Raw genomic sequence first — 24,920 nt, 5'->3', positions numbered from 1 at the left:
TTAAATGTTTACATAAAACCATGTCTGTACGGTAAAAATACACTAATGTGCGAATAGTTGTTTCGAAAGGCACCTTTAATAGTAAATTTAGCTTCAATTTTCTGGCTTGCTCTTGTAGTAAAAATAAGATGCTAAACTAATTTTTCAGTACCATTCAGATCAGATGTCATTAAAATAAACACTCGGAAGGAAGATAAAGGAACATGTAAATTAGTACAGATAAGTAGTCAGTTATCAGATCACACATGCAAGATCTCTATCAAGCATTCTTACAACTACAATACTCACCTGCTGAAGTGAAGAAACAGATTGACAGAGCCAGAAGAGTACCCAGAAGTCACCTACTACAGGACAGACCTAACAAAGAAAATAACAGAACGCCACTAACCGTCACCTTCAGCCCCCAACTAAAACCTCTCCAACACATTATCAAGGATCTACAACCTATCCTGCAGGACGACCCATCACTCTCACAAATCTTGGGAGACAGGCCAGTCCTTGCCTACAGACAGCCCCCCAACCTGAAGCAAATACTCACCAGCAACTACATATCACACAACAGAACCACTAACCCAGGAACCTATCCTTGCAACAACGCCCGTTGCCAACTGTGCCTACATATCTATTCAGGGGACACCATCACAGGGCCTAATAACATCAGCCACACTATCAGAGGCTCGTTCACCTGCACATCTACCAATGTGATATATGCCATCATGTGCAAGCAATGCCCCTCTGCCATGTACATTGGTCAAACTGGACAGTCTCCACACAAGAATAAATGGACACAAATCAAATGTCAAGAATTATAACCTTCATAAACCAGTCGGAGAACACTTCAATCTCTCTGGTCACACGATTACAGACATGAAAGTTGCGATATTACAACAGAAAAACTTCAAAATCAGACTCCAGAGAGAGACTGCTGAATTGGAATTCATTTGCAAATTGGATACAATTAACTTAGGCTTGAAGAGGGACTGGAAGTGGCTAAGTCATTATGCAAGGTAACCTATTTCCCCTTGTTTTTTCCTACCCCCCCCCTCACTGTTCCTCAGGCGTTCTTGTTAAACCCTGGATTTGTGCTGGAAATGGCCCATCTTGATTATCATACACATTGTAAGGAGAGTGATCACTTTAGATAAGCTATTACCAGCAGGAGAGTGGGATGGGGGGAAAGAAAACCTTTTATAGTGATAAACACCCATTTTTTCATGGTCTGTGTGTATAAAACATCCTCACTGCATTTTCCACTCTATGCATCGGATGAAGTGAGCTGTAGCTCACGAAAGCTTATGCTCAAATAAATTGGTTAGTCTCTAAGGTGCCACAAGTACTCCTTTTTTCTTTTTGCGAATACAGACTAACATGGCTGCTACTCTGAAAATAATTCTTGGAACATATCTTTTAGAAAAACATCCAATCTTGATTTAAAAATTGTTAGCGATGGAGAATCCACCACAACCCATGGTAAATGCGCCAATGGTCAATTACTCTCACTCTCATGTATGCTTTATTTTCAGTCTGAATTTGTCTAGCTTCAACTTTCAGCCTTTGGATCGTGTTACTCTTTTCTCTACTAGTTTGAAGAGCCCATTATTAAATATTTGTTCCTCATGTAGGTACTTAGAGACTGTAATCAAGTCACACCTTAACCTTCTCTTTGTTAAGCTAGATTGAGCTTCTGGAGTCTCACTATAAGGCATGTTTTCAAATCCTTTAATCAATCTCATGCTCTTCTATGAACCCCCTCCAATTTATCAATATCCTTCTTAAATTGTGGGCACCAGAACTGGACCCAGTATTCCAGCAGCAGTCACACCAGTGCCAAATACAGATAACTTCTCTACTCCTACATGAGAGTCTCCTGTTTATTCATCCCAGGATTACAGTATCTTTTTTTGGCCACAACATCACATTGGGAGCTCATATTCAGCTGAATATCAGCTGACCCCAAAATATTTTTCAGAGTCACTGCTTCCCAGAATAGAGTCCCCCATTCTATAAGTATGGCCTGTGTTCTTTGTTCCTAGATTTATACATTTACATTTACCCATATTAAAACTTGTACTGTTTGCTTTCACCCAGTTTACCAAAGGATCTAGATCACTCTTAAGTCAGTGACCTGTCATCTCCATTATTTACCACTGTCCCGATTTTTTTCTCATCTGCAAACTTTATCAGTGATGATTTTATGTTTTCTTACAGGTAATTGATAAACATTTTAAATAGAGTAGACCCAAGAACTTATCTGTGCAGGACCCCACTGGAAATATCCATGTGATGATTTGTTGCTTACAGTTACATTTTGAGACCTATTAGTTAACAAGGCCTACATTAAATAGATTAAATATTGGTTAATTGGATAGTCTAGTTTTTTAGTCAAATTGTCATATGATATCAAGTCAAATGCCTTATAGAATTCTAAGTATATTACATCAACCCTATTACATTTATAAGCCAACCTTGTAATTTCATTAAAAAATATCAAGGTAACTTGACAGGATCTATTTTCCATAAATCAATTTTGATTTGCATTAATTATATTACCTTTCTTTAGTTCATTATCAGCCACTCTATTATCTTGCTCAGAATCAATGTCAGGCATATAATTCCCCAGGTCATCCCACTTACTCTTTTAAAAAATTGGCACAATATGAGCTCTCTTACAGTCTACTGGAACTTCCCCACTGTTTCAAGACTTACTGGAAAATCAGTTTAATGGTCTAATGAGTTCCTCTGCCAGCTCTTTTAAAATTCTTGGATGCAAGCTATCTGGACCTGCTGATTTAAAAATGTTTAACTATAGTAGATTCTATTTAACATCTGTGACGTTGCACCCCATAATGCTTTATAGAAATATGCTTATGAATGTAAATATGACATACATGGAATATGTTTTATGCTACATATGCCATGTAACCTATCTTTGCAAAGGTTATGTTCTACTGAATGTATTCATCCTATTCGAATGCATGTATCATTTTTATATCTGAAGTTATAAGCGTTGGCTCTATGCTTGTATTTAAAGTGTTTGCTGTAGGAAGTACCTAAGGCAAATCTGGTCAACACAGTGTGAAGGGGTTATTCAAGTAATTGGAAGTAGTTGGCTAACAATGGACCTTGATAGACGCCATTACATCTGAGCTTTCCTGGGAACATTCAAACTATCATGTGGACAATGGCGTCTGCCTGTAAAGAACTGAGTCATGCATGGACATGTGACTTGCCCATGTGACTCCAAAACTCCCTCTTGTAGCTGTAATTCTACACAGGGGGAGAGAGGGGTTTCCACCCACAAAAGAGAGACTATATAAGCCCCTGGGAAACCCCTCCATTTTGTCTTCAGCTGGCTCAAGAGATAACTTCTCCACCCCAGGAGATGCCTGAAAGAAACTGGAACAAAGACTAGTAACTACAGGGGTGTGAATGTTTGCTGGACCCAGACTGGAAGGAGGCTAGTCTGTCAAAGAAGCTTATTGGAACATCTTTGAGGGTGAGATTTGCCTGCATTTAGTTTTCTACTATATTAGTCTTAGACTTGCGTGTTTTATTTTATTTTGTTTGGTAATTTACTTTGTTCTGTCTGTTATTACTTGGAACCACTTAAATCCTACTTTTTATATTTAATAAAATCACTCTTTTTACTTAATTATTAACCCAGAGTATGTATTAATACCTGTGGGGGGCAAACAGCTATGCATATCTCTCTATCAGTGTTATAGAGGGCTGAAAATGTATACCCTGTATACGTTTTATACAGGGTAAAATGGATTAATTTGGGGTTTGGACCTCATTGGGAGCTGGGTATCTGAGTGCTGTAGACAGGAGCACTTCTTAAGGTGTTTTCAGTTAAGCCTGCAGTTTGTGGGGGACGTGGTTCAGACTTGCATCTGTGTTTGCAGCAGGCAAGCGTGTCTGGCTCAAACAAGGCAAGGTACTGAAGTCCCAAGCTGGCAGGGAAAACGGGCTCAGAGGTAGTCTAGGCATATCAGGTGGCAGTCCCAACGGGGTTTCTGTGACCTAACCTGTCACAACATCCTCCAGAGATACTACTGGAATGGAAAGAGTATCATCATCACCATATGATGCGATTATATCCTCTGTTTTCCCCCAAATATAGAAGAGAAATATTTATGGCTAACTTTTGCTTTATCTGAATAGTTATTGATAATTTCATAATTTCCATCTCATAGTGGATCAATACCATTGTAAGGATTCTTTTTGTTTCTAATATATATATATTTTTAAACTACTTATTGTCCATAACTCTGCTGGCCATAGAGTGGGTCGTATGTCCCTTGGATTCCCTTATCAATTTTCTACAATACTTAACTCATTACTGTCAACTTCCCCTTTCTTCCATTTCTTGTATTTTGTTTTTTACAACTACCTTCAGTTCCCCTCTAAGCCAGGTTGTTTTTTTTTAACCAGCATGGCCTTCTTCCTCAATGGTGGGATCATGACTTTTTGGGCATCAAATAAGGTGTTCTTAAATGATTCCCAATTATCATTCACATTTGTTCTCCGATCAGTTCCTCTTTATCTATTAAGACAAGGTCTAATACAGAATTCCCCTGTGTTGAATGCAACACTTTTTGAGTTAGGAAATTGTCATCTGTAATGTTTAAAAATTTCAAGTCTCTTTTACTGCTGGTAGCATGAGACCGCCAATATGTGTCACTCAAATTGAAGCCCCCCATGATCTCACAGGTTTTTCCCTAAATTTTATGTAGATAGGTGTGTAAGGAGGCAGTCATCCTGTTCCCTAGTGTGATTTGTTGTTCTGTAGCAGACATCAGCTAGTACCACCTTAAGATTTATCTGTTACGACATTTATCCATAAACACTCAAGATCATATTCTTTTGAGTTATCAGTGACTTGGGAACAGGTAATGCCATTTTTTTTTTTACATAGTGCCACTCCTCCTCCCCTTTTGCCCACTTGATCCTTCCTAAATAGTTTATAACCATTAATTTTTAATATTTCAATCATGCAAATCATCCCACCAGATTTCAATAATATTAGCTAGATTTAATTTATGCTCATAAATTAGCAATTACAGTTCCTCTTGTTTGTTACCCAGGCTCCTAGCATTAGTGTAATGGCAATTAAGGAATTTCTTCTTTTCATGTCCTTTGGTTTCTTCATTAATTTTGTTCTCAACATCTTGATATTGTGCTGAGTGCTCATCTTTTTCTTTTTACCCTCCCCTTTCACTATTAATTTAACCCTTTCCTGACTACTCTATTCAGCCTGTCCCCAAGGAAATGGGTTCCCCTTCTACTGAGGTGGAGGCCATCCAAACTATATAGCCCCTTCTTCCTGTCTGTCTGTTTTATCACAATGGACCCTCCAGTACCAGTGAAAGAATGACACTGCTGTTGGGTACCCTAACAGATGTGTCATGGTAATCCGATTATGTGCAATCAGAAGTTTAATAAGGGACTCCCTTAAACAATTTGTTTTAGCAGAAAGTATGTGAGACATTCCTTGGGTATAAATTCCATGCCCTTTCCCCAACCCCTGAAATCCCAAACCCTATCAATTTCATGTTCTTCAAACATTGTGCCCAAAAATCCATCTGCTCAATACTCTCCCCTTGTATTCTTCCCCATCCATTAGTCCTTCCTAACTCATTCAAGCCGCAGTACCCTCAGCTTCCCCATCACTTAATGGAACTTCTCTAGTAGGCTCTTTATCACACAGCTGTTCTTCACAACAGTAGTGATGGTGGAAGATGGGTGTTCTGCAGTCTCTGCTGGCAGCTGTTGTGGCAGGTAGTTTCTCCTGTGTCCTCTGGCTGTGGAGTGGTTGGCAAAGTGGGGAGTGAATCAGTTTTGTGCATGAACTGCATGGATTGTTCGGGCAATGAGGGTCCGATTTGATTCCTGAGGTGCATTAGTCTGTCTGGATGCTGGTTTCTCCTAGCTGAGGTAGGGGTAGGTAATCAGGTCTCCCCAAGAGGGGGAAGTATGGAAGGACAGAGGGATATTGCTCCAAACTCTCCTCCCATATCTAGATCTTTAAACTCTGGGCTGCAGCTGGACAGGTGGGCATCAGCTGGGAAAGAGGTGATCCTCAGCTTTGATCACATTTCTGTCTTTATAAGAAAATTCCAGGATTGTCACTCTGAAGCCTAGAATGTCTGTTGAGTCATTGTGAAGTGATTGAGACTGCTACAAGCAGAGTTAAGTTCTCCATCACAGGGATTTGCTGTCTGTTACCATCCAATTTTTTTTATTGGTTGTATGTGGGAGGTTGCACAGATGGTGGATAACTTGTCTCAACTGCCACAGTTCTTCAGAACTACCCACATAGCACAATCAGTGCCCACAATAACCCCAAACACCCAGCCCCGCATCCACCACCCGCATAAATCAACACAATCTAGTATTGTCACCATAGGCGCTGACTCCATGGGTGCTCCGGGGCATCAGTCAACTGTTTACGGGGCCTGCGGGCCCCTTCAGCGGGGCTGTCAGGGGGCCAATCAGCAGTGTTTTGCAGAGCCAGGAGCCCCCGCCGATCAGCTGTTTCTGGCTCTAAGCTGCTGCACTGATCAGTGTGGCCAAAACAGCTCTTCCCAGCAGGGCTGTTTAGCTTTTTTTTGGCCACCAGCCAATCAGTGATGGGGACTCTGCTCCTGGGGCAGTGGCTGAGTGATCCCACCGCCCCGCCTCCTTCTCCTACCTGCTTCTTGTGGGCAGCAGGCTTCTTTCTGTGGCTCTGCAGCTGAGCAGCTCCCAGCCTCCCTTCAACCTCTTAGCCAACTCTTAGCAGCTGCTGCTAAGTGTATTTTAAAGGGGTTCTTGGGGTGAGGGTGGCTGGGGGGAGAACTGAAACCCCTTCCCAGGTGGCTGTGCTGAGAGCCAGCACCTGGCTGCTGGCGGGGTGGCCATCTGCATGTGGGGGCACCGGCTGCTGCCCAGCTCTCTGCATCTGGCAGGGGACTCAGTCAGAGGCATCTCCAAAAACATCCCCTGGACCCCTGCAGCACAGAGAGACTGAGAGTACCAGCCCCCGCTGGGCAGCTGGACCAGGATGGGCATGGGAGAGAGGGGAGGAAGTCTCCTGGGCTGCTGCAGGGTGCGGTGCCCCCTGCTTGCCCTCCCTGCCCAGGCAGAGACGCCTGCCTCTCGGGGACAGTGGCCATGTCCATGCAGTGCGCTTGGTCCCCCTCCCTGGCATCTGGGTGACTGCATCTTATGGGGGTAGGGAGGCGGAAGGGAAGAAGCAGTGGGGAAGGGGGAAGGGATGGAGCAGGGGAGAGGGAAACTCAGGCTATCAGGGGAAACCTTCCTAGCAGTGCAATCTCTGCCTTGGGGTGTGGATGGAATAGTCTCCCAAAGGAAGGGCTAGTGTGTGACCCCTGCGGTACAACCTGGACTGGAACTATCTCCTGTTTAGTCCATGTGCTCTGGCAAACGCAAGTCCAAGCATCATGTTGGAGGGAGGGGGACATTGCTGTGTCCAGGGTTGAGTAATTCTCTGGTGATGGTCATTGAATTGCTAATTGTCATTCACTTGCTGCACAATGGCTGGTGATGGTTGTATAACATGCACTCAGCCATTTGGTCAAGTGCCTTGTTGTTTCTGGGGAGTTGCCTTCTGGGCTACTCCCAAATTTGCAGTATATTTCATTAACACCATACAGCACAATCTCATAATTTTATACACTTTATTGATGTACATATTTTAACAGAATAGTGGGTTTCAGCAAATCATAACCTTTCCCATGATACCTTACATGGCATGCTTTAGATGAAATATAAAGAATATATACAAATGATGAATACGGGGCTTAAAGAGCACAGCACGTCACTCCCCCGAGGTGTAGAGCAGTGGCTCTCAAACTTTTTTACTGGTGACCCTTTTCACATAGCAAGCCTCTGACTGCGACACTCCCCCCTATAAATTAAAAACAGTTTTTATATATTTAACACCATTATAAATCCTGGAGGCAAAGCGGGGCTTTGGGTGGAGGTTGACAGCTCGCAACCCCCCATGTAATAACCTCGTGACTCCCTGAGGGGTCCCAACCCCAAGTTTGAGAACCCCTGGTATAGAATGTCACAGCTAGAAACCCCAAGGCTTGGGACTTTTAAAAGGAGACTGGACAAAACTTGCTGTAAGGATCAGTCCTGCATTGACAGGGAGATGGACTGAGCCAGGATGATCACAGAGAGCTTTTTCCTCTGTAACTTCTATAATTCTGTCCCACTCTCCTGGGAGTACAAATTCTGGTACTAAAGACCTGGTGCCCGGATCCCATATTGCCTTGCACTGGGATTGGGAATTAGTGCCGTGACATGCAACTCCTCCTATTGGGCCAGTGTAGATCCTGCTGTTAGTACAGCTATTTGCAGGTGCCCTTGTGTTTAGCTGAACCCTTGGACTCAGTTCCTGAGTGTATCCCCACTAAACTGAGAGCTAGACTGACACTGCTATCCTGCTGTGTGGATCCCATTGTGCTTGTATGGTAAATTTTTGGCATGCACACTTGGCTATATTTATCTCATTGTGCTGGCAGTGCTACTTCCTTGGTGTAATGATGACATTATGCTAAGATGAATCCTGAAAATAGTGCCCTGGTATGATGGTCACTCTGTTCTGTTCAAGTGAATCCTGCATTTTTGTATGCTGTATGTTGTTGTAGCTCTGTTGTTCCCAGGAAATTAGAGAGAGAAGGTGAGTCAGGTAATATCTTTTATTGGAGCAACTTTTGTTGGTGAAAGAGAGACAAGCTTTGGAACTTTCAGAGTTCTTTTTCCTGAAGAAGAGGTCTATGAAAGCTCAAAAGCTTGTCTCTCTCACCAACAGAAGCTGGTCCAATAAAAGATATTATCTCACCCACCTTTTTTCTCTAATGTGAATAGCCTCCCTCCAAAACTGGCAGAGGTGCTCGGAGGAGAGGAAGGAGAGGAGTGAGCAGCGGGCAGGCAGGAGAAGGGGCAGAGTGGGGGGTGGCCTAGAGAGGGGGCGGAGCAGGGGTGGGGCCTCGGGAAGGCACCCACCGGCAAAACCAGAAGTCAGCACCTATGATTGTCACTTGTCCACGTGTGACTCTGAAGCCTAGAATGTCTGTGAGTCAGTGTGAGGTGATGGAACTACCTGTGAGTATGACTGAGAATAGCACCAGGTTCAATCACTGGGCCCTGTGAGAGCCAGATGGAACGTTAGAGGCCAAAGGTTCTGTGGCGGTTGGAATGTGACAGTTGATCAGAGGAGGTGGGAGTTAACAGCTATGTGGGGGCGACAGAGCTGGTTGTTCCTCCAGCCAGGGGGCAGCTCTGTGCCCAGGCTTTGGGGACCATGTACAAACAGCAGCATTGCTCACTACAGTGCACTGCACGGAAAGAAGAAACTCCATTTTTGGCTTTTTTACAGACATGACTTTACGAATTACCTTGCAGCTGCTAGTGCATAGATAAGTGTCTGTGTGGGATGGAGTCAGGGTCCCCTCCAGCTGCACAAGTGGAATCCAGCTGCTTGTTCCAATTGATTTGCACTAGTTTGGTTTTTTAAGGCTCTCTCTGCAAGGGAAAGGGCGGGAGGCCTTTTTTAACAAAAGTTAAGTCACCTTCATGAGACCCAAAATCAGCTCTGTTAACAGTGGCCTTGCCTGAGTTTATCAGTGTGACTATCCTGTTTCCTTCTCCTTTCTCCTCCCCATATTCAGCTAGTTCATGCAGCGTTCTCTCCTCAGCTAGGCATGCCGACATCAAAAAATGAGTTGGAATCTGCAGCAAGTGTTGATTTGGAAGTGTTATATGTAGCCATTAGTACTGAATACTCCAAATATTAAAAATCTAAATGGTGAGGGAAGGGAAGATCTGGAATATTAATAAATCTTGAATATTATCTGCATAAAATTGAACAATAAAATGGCATGTATAAACCACATAAAATGTGCTATTTTACTTGTTGCTTCAGAATCTCAAACTAAGTTGCAATAAAAGGACCTTTTCAAAAGAAGGGTGTCACAAAAAACTGATACTTTTTCTAAAACAGAAAACCACAGTTTATAATACAAATATAAACAGACATTTTACTTTCAGCTATCTTGAATTCTGGTGAAATGAACATAAATAATCCCAAAAGCCATTTGGAACAGCCAATTTATGGATGCATTTATATTTAATTTAGTATCCCTATGTGAGCATTAAACTATACACTGGAATCCACTTTTAATGTGAGAAAAAGGACTGCAGTTTTGAGTAAATGGAGCTTTGATGAATGATCATATAAACTGTAGACTTTTTTAAAATTGCTAATGAACAATTGAAATGATTGATTTATTTCATGTTCTTTTTATTAAAATATACCTTAGCTTTAACCAATAAATTAGTTAGATATTTAGCCCTTATTCACTATAAATTGGAATTGTTTTCTTTTCCAAAAGAACAGTTAATGTGTTCTTATTTTATTAAATACTGAGTGAGATAAGTGGCTGTAATCTATCTCTGATGTTTAAGGAAAAACTTGCTAAGAGAATGACAGCTGTTATGTGGTAATATTTCACAAAAATTAGGATTGAATATTTGTAAATAACAATTTTACAATAAAGGTAACTGCAAGTACCTACTATTACTTAAATGGTTTAGATATACCTGAAATTAAATAAAATAGCATTTTGGACCATTGGGGTTAGGATATTTGGTTTAACAGTGTTCATATAAATGCCATTATATGCATTCATTTACCTGTCTGGCTTTAATAACTTTCAGATATCACATTTTAAATAAGTCACTTATTTGAGGGTGACTCAGCTCTGTAAATAATTTAATTTCTTCATACTATTTTGGGGCCTGGCTCTCTACTGCTTTTCACCCTGAGTGGTCATCTGCACCTTTGGAAAGGGAGTGTAAAATGTTGCTACTGCTAAAAGTGAATGGAAAATTTGGATATTGTAGTATTTTATATCTACTTTGTACTCAGTTTGTACAAGTAGGTAAAATGATGAATCAAGGTGCCAGGCACTTGGAAAATCAGGCCCCTTTTCCCTCTCATTTAAAAAAATCCTTAATTATATATTACTCTGGACTGTCAAAAGTCTTCCACAGGGATATCAGGATAACTGTGTTAGAATAGTCTTTCAATTTTTGTTTAACTCTGGTATTTCATAGTTCTTATTTTATGAACAATCATGAGGATATTGAACATAAATTTTGTGGGCAAGGAAAAAAACAGGGATACAGTATTTTTGCAGATACTGTAAGACAGCACTGTTTCATTGATCTAATTGTAATGATTACACGCTAAATATTAGGGCAACATGAACAGCCTTGCTGTTTCTTAATTATAGGATAGACGGTCTTTCTAAAACAACTTATGTAAGTAAAGCATGTAGTTATGTTAATGAACGTGAAGGGCTAGTAACACTGTATGTAGTCAGGCTATAATAAAAGAAGCGTTCTTGAAGCTTTTCTACACAGCTCTACCATTGCACCATAGTCCCACACCCTGTTCATTTGTGGGCCTTTCTTGAGGAAAAAACCCCAATCTTACTAAACTACTTCAGATTGTATTTTGTGCAATGACCATGTGTGCTTCATGCAACAAAATAAGAATTCATCTTATTTTCATTTAAAACATAAGTTAGAATTTGAACACTAATACTGAAAAGTAAAAGGCAACTCCATGATTTAGTTGGGGATTGGTCCTGCTTTGAGCAGGGGGTTGGACTAGATGACCTCCTGAGGTCCCTTCCAACCCTGATATTCTATGATTAGCCCGAAGTACCATCAACTCCCATTTTACTGATTTTTGTCTACTAATGTTATATATGCCATCATGTGCCAGCAATGTCCCCCTGCCATGTACATTGGCCAAACCGGACAGTTCCCTACGTAAAAGAATAAATGGACACAAATCGGACATCAGGAATGGTAACACACAAAAGCCAGTGGGAGAACACTTCAATCTTCCTGGACATTCTGTAACAGATTTCAAAGTAGCTATACTTGACAAAAAAACTTGAAACAGACTTCAAAGAGAAACAGCAAAGCTAAAATTCATTGTCAAATTTAACACCATTAATTTGGGCTTGAATAGGGACTGGGAGTGGCTGGCTCATTACAGAAGCAACTTTGCCTCTCCTGGAATTGACACTTCCTCATCTATTGTTGGGAGTGGACTACATCCACCCTGATCAAATTGGCCCTGTCAACACTGATTCTCCACTTGTGAGGTAACTCCCTTCTCTTCATGTGTCAGTATATTTGTCTGCATCTGTAACTTTCACTCCATGTATCTGAAGAAGTGAGGTTTTTGTCTATGAAAGCTTATGCTCAAATAAATCTGTTAGTCTTTAAAGTACCAGCAGACTCCTTGTTGTTTTTGTGGATACAGACTAACACGGCTACCCCGTGATAATTAATTAAATAAAAGCACCTATTAAATGCTCTGCGTGCTCTTGACAATCTCCTAAAATAAAATTCATATATAAAAAGAATCTAGGAAAAGTGAATGTGGTATTATTTAAATGTGGGTCGACTGACTAACAGAGAGTGACTAAAATGAAAGTGACAATTTTCTGCTTCTAATCCCCAAATGACTGCATAGTTCAAAAAGGGTCTTACCTACTAGGCTACCTATTATCCTCTCTCAAGGTTATGGCCTGGAATGTGAGAGAGACTTGAAAATCTGCAGTTTAGTTCTCCTTCCATTAATGGTTAAGACAACCCTGGACTGACGTATCAGATGATGCATCTTTTTCCCACAAGATGCAGAGTCATTGTCTTTGAGTAATTTCCTAACTTATTCTCCCTGTATGAAATGTTGCTACATAGATACCAAGCATTTCAGATTGATAGACCAAATATTTCAGAAATTTCAGGCCATTATAATGACCCTTCCTGATATTAATAGTATTTTGGATATGTTTATTTTTATTGCACTCAGTCCTTTCTGGTTTTGAACAATATGCAAGCTTCAGCTGAGGAATTTGATAGAGACAGGATGGGACACCAAACTAAAAGAGGCTTTGTGGTGTAGCAATAGATGGAACTAGGAGTTGGGACGCTTGGGTTTTATACTCATTTCTGCTACATGCTTGCTTTGTGAGCCTGAACAAACATCTTAATGTGTACAATCCTTATTTTCCTTATATGTAAAATGGGTGTAATAATATCTACCTTTCTAAAACACTGGCATCTTTGTAAACTCTTTGGGGGCACAGGGACCATTCTTGTGTGTGTGTGTGTGTATACGAGTGCCTAGCAGAATGAGGCCCTGATCCTTGATTGATGGCTTCTAGGTGCTACTTCAATATCAATAATTTAAGACATCTTTGGATAAAAATCCTCATATAGGGAAAAAATATTATTAGGCTGAAACTTTGGGTACAAGACAACTGATGTTTCTACCTGACAGTGATGAAAGCAACTGGCCCAAAGCATTCCCAACTGGGGTACCTAACATGTACAGTTACAAATTTTAACTTTCTCATCAAGTTACTGTCCAAAGTAATAGCAAGAAATTATTCTTATCAAAATCTTATATAACTGAATTTTGTTCTAGACTAACACTATAATTCTGTTCACATCCTGATTGCTCTTGGATACAAGAAAACAAGATTTTTTTTTTAAATGCTAACTGAAGCTGTGAAAGTCCAGCAGAGAGTAAGATACTAAATGAATCAAGTGCTTTAAAAACTTTATTCTGAATGTGTGTCATGATTGTAGTAGCTGAGTCAGTGGGGCATCTGAGCAGCACAAACAATTTACTGAATAGAGCAAAAAAAAAATAATTGTGTAAGTGATGGCTGCAGTATGTTTATGGTTGTCAAGGTTTCTGATAAAGGAGATAATTTGGTTGTGAGCATTGTTTGGAAATTAGGCCTCTGAAGGAGTGAATAGCTGAAAGAGATAGACGTGCTTACAACGATAAATGAGCAGGAGTGGTTCATTGATGATAGATGGCTGGTATTTGAATCTGTAGGAGATATAGCAGAAGTTGATGAGCATATTAGTGAGTTCAGTCGTAATTGTATTGGGACATGTAAACGTGTGGCTTCTGGGCAGCCCTGAAAGTGGCCCCTTGCCTCAGTTTCCCTTTTGATTCATCACATAAACTCAGAACAGCCTTTCAAGCATATACATTGCCCTTTTTGCAGGGTTAATTTATTATCAAAGGCCTCACTACCATAAACCAGAATCCCCCCAGCACAATCCAAACAGTACATTTGTCTCAACAGTCCAACACCAAGTATGGCTCTGGTGTCTCTCGCTATGTGTCTGCTCAGCTCTCAGGTACGGCTCTGGTGTCTCTCACCATGCTTCAGTTCAGCCCATCTAGCTGGGGTGTTACTCTGCCCTGTTTCATTCACAGGAATGGTTCCAGCTCTTGCCTAGAGACTGCCTTCTGCTTTCACCAGTCTGACCTGGCTCCCACTGTTCAAACAAGGAATTTTCACTACTCCTGTCTTCTGGGGTACCCCATCCCTGAAGCTCTCAGCTGAGCTCTGCTCTTCCTCTGAGCTCTCTTTACTCTCAGGTGTTTGGGTTCTCTTCCTTTCTAAACTCTGGGCCCTAACCTCTCACTCTAAGCCCTCTCTCAGGATGCTGGACTCTGGGTTCTGAACTCTCCTCTCAGACTTCTGAATTCTCCTTTATATCTCATGGGCAGCCCCAGCTTCCTCATTACACCAAATTGGGGTGCACCTGAACTGGAAAGAGACAGCTGAGCTCAGTTTTATTTAAGGGGTCAGCTACACTGTTACAGGGTGTTATAGATGAGGCTGATGGAAGATTGAGGAAATACCAATTTCAGATGGCATTTGGCCTCTGAAGCCAGTGGCAAATACTAAGTGGTTTATCTGGATACTCAGGTGAATGAAAGACAGACACAGGAATGGAGTTAAGCAGTAGGACACAACTGTATTAATTTAGTGCTGCCACTCCATTTTATCTGCTCACCCTCTCTCACATACTAGCATTTAATTGGGTTCTGTGCAGGGATACAGGACTTACACCATGTAACCAATAACTCGAGGTGAGCCCTCTTCAGCCAGGCCCTTAGGACTCAGCATACTTCTGAACTTCTTCCCTTATCCTCTCTGAGAGGTGTGGAGTGTACCATAGTGGACCTCAGACTGCAAGACTTAAGTTTTCCCTTTCTCCTTACAGTTAATCAGTCTACCAGCCACACCCTAGGTCTCATTTATCTCTGGGAGCTGGCCCTTTAGCTTTATTCATACTGGACACCGGCCATTAAACATTCCTATACTGCCTCCTAACTGTAAAATTCCTATTTTCACAGTTTTAACCTAAATTGTGCATACACGATGCTGCACAGTATGTAAAAAATCCTCTGGATCCCTGCCAATTTGGCTCAATGGGAAAAAATTCCTTCCTAATACCAAAACAGGCAATTGGTCAGACCCCTGGCATCCTGAAAAAACAGGTCAATATACCTCAAATACAGAGAGGGAGAGCAGGACATCAGTAATGGCAAGATTGGCCCCCAGACATCAGCAAAGACTTTAATTTGAGGGGTATTGTGAGAGCCAATCAGGTCCTCCCCAGCTATCCAAGCTACGCTCCTATGTGCACTCTGAAGCACAAATTGGGGCACAGTTCTAGCATGTCTGAGTGTGAGCTTTTCCTGTTCATCTCTCCTCCCAGGAGCTGGCCATTTTTCTTCGGGTCCAACCAGATTCCCATCCTTACCCCTCAAGACAGGGAGGCACATTTGTGAAGGACTCTGATGTAACTATGTAGTATTAAAAAGGGTTGCAATAGGCTAAAGGCAAAAAGGGAGCATGTGATATGAGAAAAACGAAAGGGAGTACATGATTCACTGAATGGGTTTATGAACAGTCCATTTTGGCAAGAATATGAAGCCAGTAGAGTTTTTTTATTTTTACCTCTGTGGTACAAAAGATTTGGATACTAAGATGAAGAAGGTTCATTACCTGGTGCAAAGATATAGAAGATGAACCAATATTTATGTAAAATACAAAAAAAAAAAAAGAATTTATTCAACGTTGAGGTTACACAGTTGAAACCACAAATCAATAAGGAAATCTAAAAAGATTCAGTTAGTAATCAGAGTGGTAGACATGTTAGTCTGTATCAGCAAAAACAACGAGGAGTCCTTGTGGCCCCTTAGAGCCTGCCCATGCTTCACATCCATTGGGTTTTATAGTATGTATTTTACAACATAAATAGTACTAAATGAAACTACACCTTTAATCAGAAAACAAGAATAGAAACTACTACACTCCTTTTAGAACCTTTACTTTTGCATGTTTTACAGTTTGTTTTCCATTTTAACTGTGCAATTCTTTTGTATTTAATTTCCTATTTTGTTTTGTTTTAATGGATAGAAAAAGCTCAAATTATTTGACTTGCAGAACTTAAAAAAAAAAAAAAAACCCAGTCACCTTGTAAGTTACTTGATTCACATCTAGAAGAAGTAAGAGACAACAAGAGACCTTTGGGGAAAATGTGGGAAAGAGGATCAAGAAAAGGCAGACAAAGAAGAAAATTGAAAATGAAATGTTATGTGGATTTTAACATTTCAGGAGTATATTTTGTGTAACAAATTAGATGTATGTATGTCCAAGGAGAAGTGTGATTATAATTGAATTAGCAGGAAGTTGGTTAAACCAGAGCATTAAAGGGACAATTATATTGTAGAGGGAGGGAGAATTAAGAAGAATATCAGAGACATGAGTGTGGTGGTTTCTTTTTGTTTTGTAAGTCAAGCAACTGGTAAGAACATACAGAAGAAACAGAAAATGCAACAGAAAGAACAATTAGATGAGCATAAATAGAAATGACAAATTGTAGAATATCTTGCAAAACAATAAAGGGATTTACAAAGATAAGGAAGCTACAGTATTCAATAGATAAAATAAACCAATGACTACTTCGAAATGCCTGTGAAGAGCTTCTATTTAGAGATAATGAAATTTCAGGGTGATTCTTATTTTGCCACCCTTTCTACAGAGACATCACATGGTAATCTCCAAGTTGAAGATTACTCAGTTTACCAGTAGTAAAGGAGCAACATTATGTAATGTACAAATAACACAGTTGTTTATAAGAATTGTTCATAAGATGCACAATTATTTATAAGATGCCCTTAAAGAAAGTAACGGCCCAGGTGCCAGTACTTCTGTAAATTTTAATGAAAATGAATGAGCTTTTCACTGATGTTTTAAATGGCTCTTTAGATTCAGGAGAAATTCATAAACTTTGAACAGGAGAAAATATATTTCAATTATTTTAAGAGACTCAAGAAAAATCAGAAAACTATAGATAAATTATTTTAATATAAATTGTGGGGAAAGTTATTGAACCTGTCTTAATTGATATGACCTACAAGTCCCTGAAAAAGGATAATTCAATTAAGCACAGATTCAAGCAGGGAAGACTTTAAAGGTAAACTGATGTGTTTTTAAAAGTGTATATGTATGTATATACACATGTATTTTTTTTATATATATATATATATATATATATATATATATATATATATATATATATATATATATATATATATATGCACATTTTATTGTATATTACTATCTACATATTTATAAAGAAACAAACCCCTGCCTAAATTTCTAAATCAGCAAGAGCCATGTTGTCCATGGACCTAGCACAGGTAACAGTGGGAAGGAACCAAAGTGGTTCCTTTTTCCTTGTGTAAGAAGAGGATGTTAATTGTCCTTGTCATAAAAATAAAAGGAAGGGTAACCACCTGTCTGTATACAGTACTATAAAATCCCTCCTGGCCAGAGGCACAAAAACCTCTTACCTGTAAAGAGTTAAGAAGCTCAAGTAACTTGGCTGGCACCTGACCCAAAGGACCAATAAGGGGACAAGATACTTTCAAATCTGGGGTGGGGGGGAGAAAGGCTTTGTCTGTTCTGTGTGGCTTTTGCCAGAGACAGAACAAGAAAGCAAGCTCTCCAACTCCTTAGTAAGTATGCAGCAAGGAAATGTGTTAGATTATTTTTTCTTTTGGCTTGTGATTTTCTCTGTGCTGAGAGGAAGGTATATTCCTGGTTTTTCTTTTTGTAACTTTAAGGTTTTGCCTACAGGGAAATTCTCTGTGTTTTGAACCTAATTGCCCTCTGAGATTATCTCCCATTCTAATTTCACAGAGGTGCTTCTTTTACCATTTTTCTTTCTAATAAAGTTCTGTTTTTTTTTAAAAAAGGAGTACTAGTGGCTCACGAAAGCTTATGCTCAAATAAATTGGTTAATCTCTAAAAGAAAGCATCCGATGAAGTGAACTGTAGCTCATGAAAGCTTATGCTCAAATAAATTGGTTAGTCTCTAAGGTGCCACTCGTACTCCTTTTCTTTTTGCGAATACACACTAACACGGTTGCTACTCTGAAACCTGTTTTTTTTTAAGAATCTGATTGGTTTTTTAGTGTCCTAAAAAAATCAAGGCTTGTCTGTGCTCATCTTGTTTGTTCTCAAGCTTCCCCAGGAAAGGGGGGTGTAGGGCTTGGGGGGATATTTTGGGGGAATAGGACTCCAAGTGGTCCTTTCCCTGATTCTTTGTTAAATCACTTGGTGATGGCAGCATTTACCTAATCCAAGGTACAAGGGAGAATTTGTGCCTTGGGGAAGTTTTAACCTAAGCTGGTAGAAATAAGCTTAGGGGGTCTTTCATGTGGGTCCCCACATCTGTACCCTAAAGTTCAGAGTGGGGAGGGAACCCTGACAGTCCTGCACAAGGGTTGCACAGTTCTAGTGCCCCTTGGGAGTAAAAGTTACTCTGAAAGTAATGGGGCAGGAAAAGAATGTAGGGCTACCCATAAACCCCTCCTCATTGGCCAAGAATGCCAGAGGAGCAGGCTGCACCATCCTAAATGATAGTGCAGTGTGCATACTTGCCTTGTGCCCTGTGGGACTTGGGAAGGAACTGTGTCTATTGAAGTATATTATTGAAAATAATCAATAATAGAGTATTGGAAATCATACATAGTTCCTTAACAAAAAAATTATTTAAATGTATAAGCCTCAGTTTTCAAAATCTGGTGTCTAAAATTAGACTCCTAAATCCATTGTTTAGAAATCTAAATAAAGTAGCCTTACTTTTCAAGGTGCTGAATATCTGCTTGTCCTATGGCTTCAGTGGGATAGCGCCAGGTACGCTGAATACATAAATAATGTTTGCAATGTCCAATTCAATATTTACACAATACAAGAGGAAAAGTTAGCCTTCAGTTTCTTTGCATTTGTCACTTTGTCGCACAACCTAAACATTATTTAAATAATGTGTATGTTGATAGAGTAAAAAGGTAAAACATCTCAGAGGAAAAACACATAATTCATATTTTCATGGCTTTCAAACTTTTATTCTCAGTGGCTTTTCAAATTTTAATAACTACTGATCACCTGAATTATGTCGCTTGCTTTTCTATCTGTCCTTATTGTCAATAGTATCACATTCTTACAGTGATCTGACCAGGATTATATTAACACAAATGATATACAGAAGAATAATGGTAAGACCAATCAATGGCTCTAGTGCCAAAAGCAAGATAACCCTAGGCTTGTTGTTTTCTTCAGAAAATATAAATAAAGCTTATTGACTAGAAAGAAGATGCTAACAATTGGGAAGAAAAAATGGATCCAAGCAGCTAATGCGTTTACTATTGAAACAATAATCTTTGCTGAATTTGGAAAGTCTTCCACCTGAGTGCTTGACAAGCTGGGTACAGTCAGCACTGAAATAATTAACAGAGCTGGAAAAAGTACTGTCGAGCCTTTCTGACTGGAATAATGATTTAGCTCAAAACTCAATTATATTATCATTTTACTATTTAATGTATTAAGTATTTATACAGTGTCATAATTCTGCAGGACCTTTTACAGAGATTTTAAAATAGGCTCTGCCGCCCCCTTCAAAATCTTAGTCTACATCAAACAAACATAAAAAAACGGATAGAGGAAAGGATGAGGGGTAAAAATAATTCAAGCTCAAGGGTAAAAATCGGGGCCCCATTGAAGTCAACATCAAAACTCCCATTGATTTAAATGCAGCCATGATTTGACCCAATGTGAGCTACTTATATTCCTCTTATAAGTTTTAATATTTTTTGATATTTTTAAAGTCGAGAATGAGGTGCTACAGTATCGAAGCATTCAGAATTATGAGTCAGGCCTCCAAAAAATAATGAGATTGGCTTAAAATCATAACATGTTAAAATAATAAATTGGGGATCTTTTTTATTTGCCTTTGAGTTCACATTGTCAAGCTTTTTATCTTCAGCTTTGAGGGCAAAAAACTTTTGTTTTTTTAACGTGGAACCTCAGATTCTGACATAATTGTTGTTTCAGTTTTCACTGAAAAGGTTAGTAATGATTGGACGTCTAACATAGTGAATTCCAGTGAAAATGAGGTTGGATCAGATGCTAAAATAGGGAAAGAACAAGTTAAAAATTACATAGACAAGTTAGATGCCTTCAAGTTACCAGAGCCTGATGAAATACATCCTACAATACTCAAGGAGCTGACTGAGGAGATATTTGATCCATTAGCGATTATCTTTGAAAAGTCATGGAAGATGGGAGAGATTCCAGAGGTCTGGAAAAGGGCAAATATAGTGCCCATCTATAAAAAGGTTAAATAAGGACAACCCAGAGAATTACAGACCAGACAGCTTAACTTCAGTACCTGGAAAGATAATGGAGCAAATAATTAAGAAATCAATTTGCAAATCAATTAGTATTCTTTGAGTGGGTCAACAGCAGTGGTGCAAGTAAGACTGTATGGGCAGGTATGCCATACCATATATCGGTATCCGCTGACAGGGCCGGCTCTAGGCACCAGCAAACCAAGCACATGCTTGGGGAGGCACTTTTCAAGGGGCGGCATTCCGCCCCCCCCCCCCTTTTTTTGCTTCAGTGGCACTCTGGCCCTTTTTTTGCTTCAGTGGCATTCCGCTTGGGGTGGCAAAAAACCTAGAGCCGGCCCTGTGCGCTGAACCGCAGGGTTCCCCCGGGAACTGCAGTGGCGAAAGGAGCAGAATGTGGGGCCGCCACTTCTAGGGGCCAGTGCCCCGCGCCGGCAGCTCTTCCACCATGACTGTACTGCCCCCAGCTCCACCCCACTGCTGTCCTCCAGCGGGGCTATACAGAACCCAGACAGGAGACGCAGCTGTGTGGAAGGGCTGGGGGCGGGGCTGGAGGCAGTACAGCTGCGCCAGAGGAGCTGCCGGGGCAGGGCATTGGCCCATGGGAGTGGTACCCTACGTTCTGCTCCTTTTGCCGCTGAGGTTCCCGTGAGAGCGGATACCAATTTCTATCCATGGATATCCGCATCCGTGGGTATAAATTTGGATCTGCACAGGGTTCTAGTCACAGAGCGAACATTTTTTGTGAGCGGGGGTGGGGTCGAGGGGTTGGTACCATACCAGTAAGAGTTAAAATCTACTTGCACCACTGGTCAACAGACAGATGGACAAGGACTATTCAGTTGATATAGTGCATTTGGGCTTTCAGAAAGCCTTTGACAAGGTCCCTCGCCAAAGGCTTTAAGCAAAGTAGGCAGTCATGGGATAAGAGGGAAGGTCCTCCCGTGGATCAGTAACTGGTTAAAAGATAGGAAACAAGGGGCAGAAATAAATGGTCAGTTTTTACGGTGCAGAGAGGTAAATAGCGGGGTCTCCCAAGGACCTGTACTGGTACCGGTGCTGTTAAATATATGCAATAAATAATCTGGAAAAAGGAGTTAATAGTGTCAAAATTTGCAGATGGTACAAAATCACTCAAGATAGTTAAGTCCAAAGCTGACTGTGAGGAGTTGCAAAATATCGCACAAAGCTGGGAGACTGTGCAACAAAATGGCAGCTGAAATTCAATGTTGATCAACCTAAGGTAGAGTACATTGGAAAACATAATACCAAATATACATATAGGCGATGAGGTCTAAATTAGCAGTTACCACTCAAGAAAGAGATCTTGAAGTCATTGTGGATAGTTCTGTGAAAACATCCGGTCAATGCACAGCAGCAGTCAAAAAAAAGCTAACAATGTTAGGCACCATTAGGAAATGGATAGATAAGAAGATAGAAAATATCATAATGCCACCATATAAATTCATGGTGTGCCCACCACATTGTTCTGGTTCTGGGGGCTGATTTGGCCCCAGTCTGCTGGTCTGGTGGCACTAGTCACTGCTCCAGCAACCCCAGGGGCTGCTCCAGGAGCTGACCTGGCCCTGGCCACTGCGCCAGCAGTGGCAGCTGCTCCTCCAGTGACCCCGGGCCACTGTTCCAGTCCTGAGGGCTGACCGCTGGCTGCTGCTCCTGGGCAGGGGCTGACAGCTACTTCAGCTCCACTGCTGCCACAGGCTGAAGCCAAAGTCATGGATGTCTATTGGCGTCACGGAGTCTGTGACCTCCATGACAGAATTGGATCCTTACTTATGAAATGGTGATTGGATTGGAGAGGGAAGAGTCAGGGAGCCTAGAGAGAAAATTTACAAAAGTTAAGGTAAGAGAAACCATGGCATGTGGCACCACACTTTATGCAGTCTGTCTACCATATCTAGGTATTTCTAACATTCTAACCACCAAGGTGTCTCGGTGCCTATGATTACATTGGCAATCTGGCTTCCAGCAAACATGCCATGGAAAGCAAGGGACAGATTTTAGAAAAGTTAGAGGGAAGATCAAGGAGTTTTGGAAAATTCAAATAAAAGTTTGTATTTCCAAATCCACTATGAACACTAGACTTAATTTTTCAGTGACTCTTGGCTGTGAGCAGACTGCAGTATGGTCTCTGTGAACTGGTACTTTTGTAAAAATAATTATGGTCTGCAAAGTTAATATCTATCTAAAGTAATCTTTTGCTATTTCCGTTCTTATTCAATTAATTGCCTTTCCACCTAAGTTATAGACATATAACATCAAAAACATACTACTGGTTATTTTTTACATAATGCATAAGTTTCCAGAATGAATATTAACAAACACTATTTTAAATATTCCTTAGTAAATTTAGTATTTGATGTTATTTACACCTATTTTTGTTTTGACTGAAAGTCTGATTCCTTCCTTACACTTAAGTAGTCCCATTGACTGACTTAATGATTTCATGCTATATAACTTGAGTGGTGGCTCCAGAATTTATACCTGATGCTTTCTGTATGTGATGCTAGTTCTTGTATTGTGCATATTCCTTCCACTTTACAGTCAACCAAAGACTGTGTGGAAGGACTAGGATTTATACCTCCTTTGTAAAGCACTTTGAGATCTAATAATTAAAAGTGCTATATAAGAACAGATATTATTATAATTATTATTACTTACAGTATTGTTTGTACCTCATGTTACTTTTCAAAGCTGTTTGAAAGGATGTATTTGATTTTTTTGTGTGCAATCTGTCTTCCTAGGTTACTTCAGATCTTCCAATGGTGGCTGGTACTCCAAACCTCGCTGTAGAAGCTGATGACACAGCCGCTTACACTCTGAATGTATATGCATGGAAACGAGGAATATTTAAAGGTTAAAAAAAAGTTCAGTTTTTATACTGTAGTTTTTATTATTAATAATAATAATAATAAACAAGTACAAATCTATAAACCATTCCTCTCTTCATAAACCCCACTTAGGTTAGTTTGAATAGTAGACTCTAAATACGTCTATATCCTGTGTCTTTCCTGCTTTATTGTGTTCTGAGCAAGAGAATACACTTTCCTCAGCTTGTGTACCTTGCTGAATGAGACAAGGATTTCTACAGAGCCCTGTCTCATTGTATATATGCCACTGAATATTTTATGTGCAGGTTTTCAATGTAATAGAAAAGTTTTTGCCTCAGGAGCCTGATATTTCACAATGTAAAGCTAATTCATTCCTTAGTATTGCATTTTTGGGCTAAACTAGTCACTTGCGTTCCAGTGGCATAGTCCTTCTGAATGTTCAGCTGTAATTATTAAAAATAATGATGTTATTCAACTCTTGTGCATATGTAATGTGTGGTTTGAAAGGCCTATTACTTGGCCATATTAAAGAAACCTTTAAGGAGGTGTGGAGATATTCCTGCCATTGAGAAGGGCCCTACTTTTGCCAACTTCTGTTAAAACATTTTCCATTGAGGATTGTACAAGAGCCATCTTGTGGCGCTAAATGTTCAGCACCGCAAGTTACATAAGGGAAGAGGGGCTTGACCACCTCTATTTCTTCTTCTCTACAGTTACAAGTGAAGGAACTTCAGCTGCTTGTCTGGCTAGTCAGGCTCCAAGTTAGCATGTTTTATTAATCAAATATGTTAATATGTGGTTAAGTTTCTTGTAATTTTTAAGAGAACTATTTGCCTGCTAAATTTAAACTCATTGCTCCCATCTGTGTCAATGTGAGTACTGTTCAATAAAAGTTGGAAAATGGCTGAACCTTTTTTTGCTCTCATTTTCCAGAAATACTCACTTCAGGCAGGAACCATATCTAGAAAATTTAAGTCCAATATTTGGCATTTTCAGAAAGCAAATGGTGACTGAAATCAAGGGATTGCAATGGAATTGCTTTTGTGCAACTTTAACTGTAATTGTTGCTAGTTCTTCAGCTATAATTGATTTTTTGGGATTGGTCATTTTAATATTATTAATATTATAATTAATTTGACTATCAAATGATTTAGCATCAGTATGTACTGAATACTAGTATTTTATTATAAGACATCAATACTGACTATTGTTTACTTTAACTGCAGGAGAACAGAAGGGAAAATTCCCATTTTTTCCTTTGGGCAGGGAATTTTTCTTTAGAAGAATACATGACAATTTTAAAAAAACATGGATCTCACTTCAGTGTTAACCACCTTCGTAGCAGCAATTGTAGATAATATTAGAATGCCATAGTAATGATCAGTTCTCTACTGAATACAGTCTGAAATGCGTAGTAACAGAAGTGAGACTGTAAATAGAAATTTCTCTTTCCAGTATTG

General features: G+C 40.1%; 1 protein-coding gene across 1 annotated transcript in view; it reads left to right on the top strand.

The window, feature by feature from the left end:
- The window catches only part of CFAP47 (cilia and flagella associated protein 47), a 643,435-nt gene that overhangs the window by 352,039 nt on the left and 266,476 nt on the right, over window positions 1–24,920 (top strand). Inside the window, exon 49 of the mRNA XM_073358068.2 lies at window positions 23,374–23,485. Within this exon, the coding sequence (XP_073214169.2) occupies window positions 23,374–23,485 (112 nt within the window). The remainder of the gene's footprint in view (window positions 1–23,373; window positions 23,486–24,920) is intronic.

The sequence above is a fragment of the Lepidochelys kempii genome, chromosome 1, assembly GCF_965140285.1.
Source record: "Lepidochelys kempii isolate rLepKem1 chromosome 1, rLepKem1.hap1, whole genome shotgun sequence".
Classification (NCBI taxonomy): Eukaryota; Metazoa; Chordata; order Testudines; family Cheloniidae; genus Lepidochelys; species Lepidochelys kempii.
The sequence above is the reverse complement of the archived record's forward strand: the minus strand, read 5'-3'. Positions and strand labels throughout refer to the sequence as shown.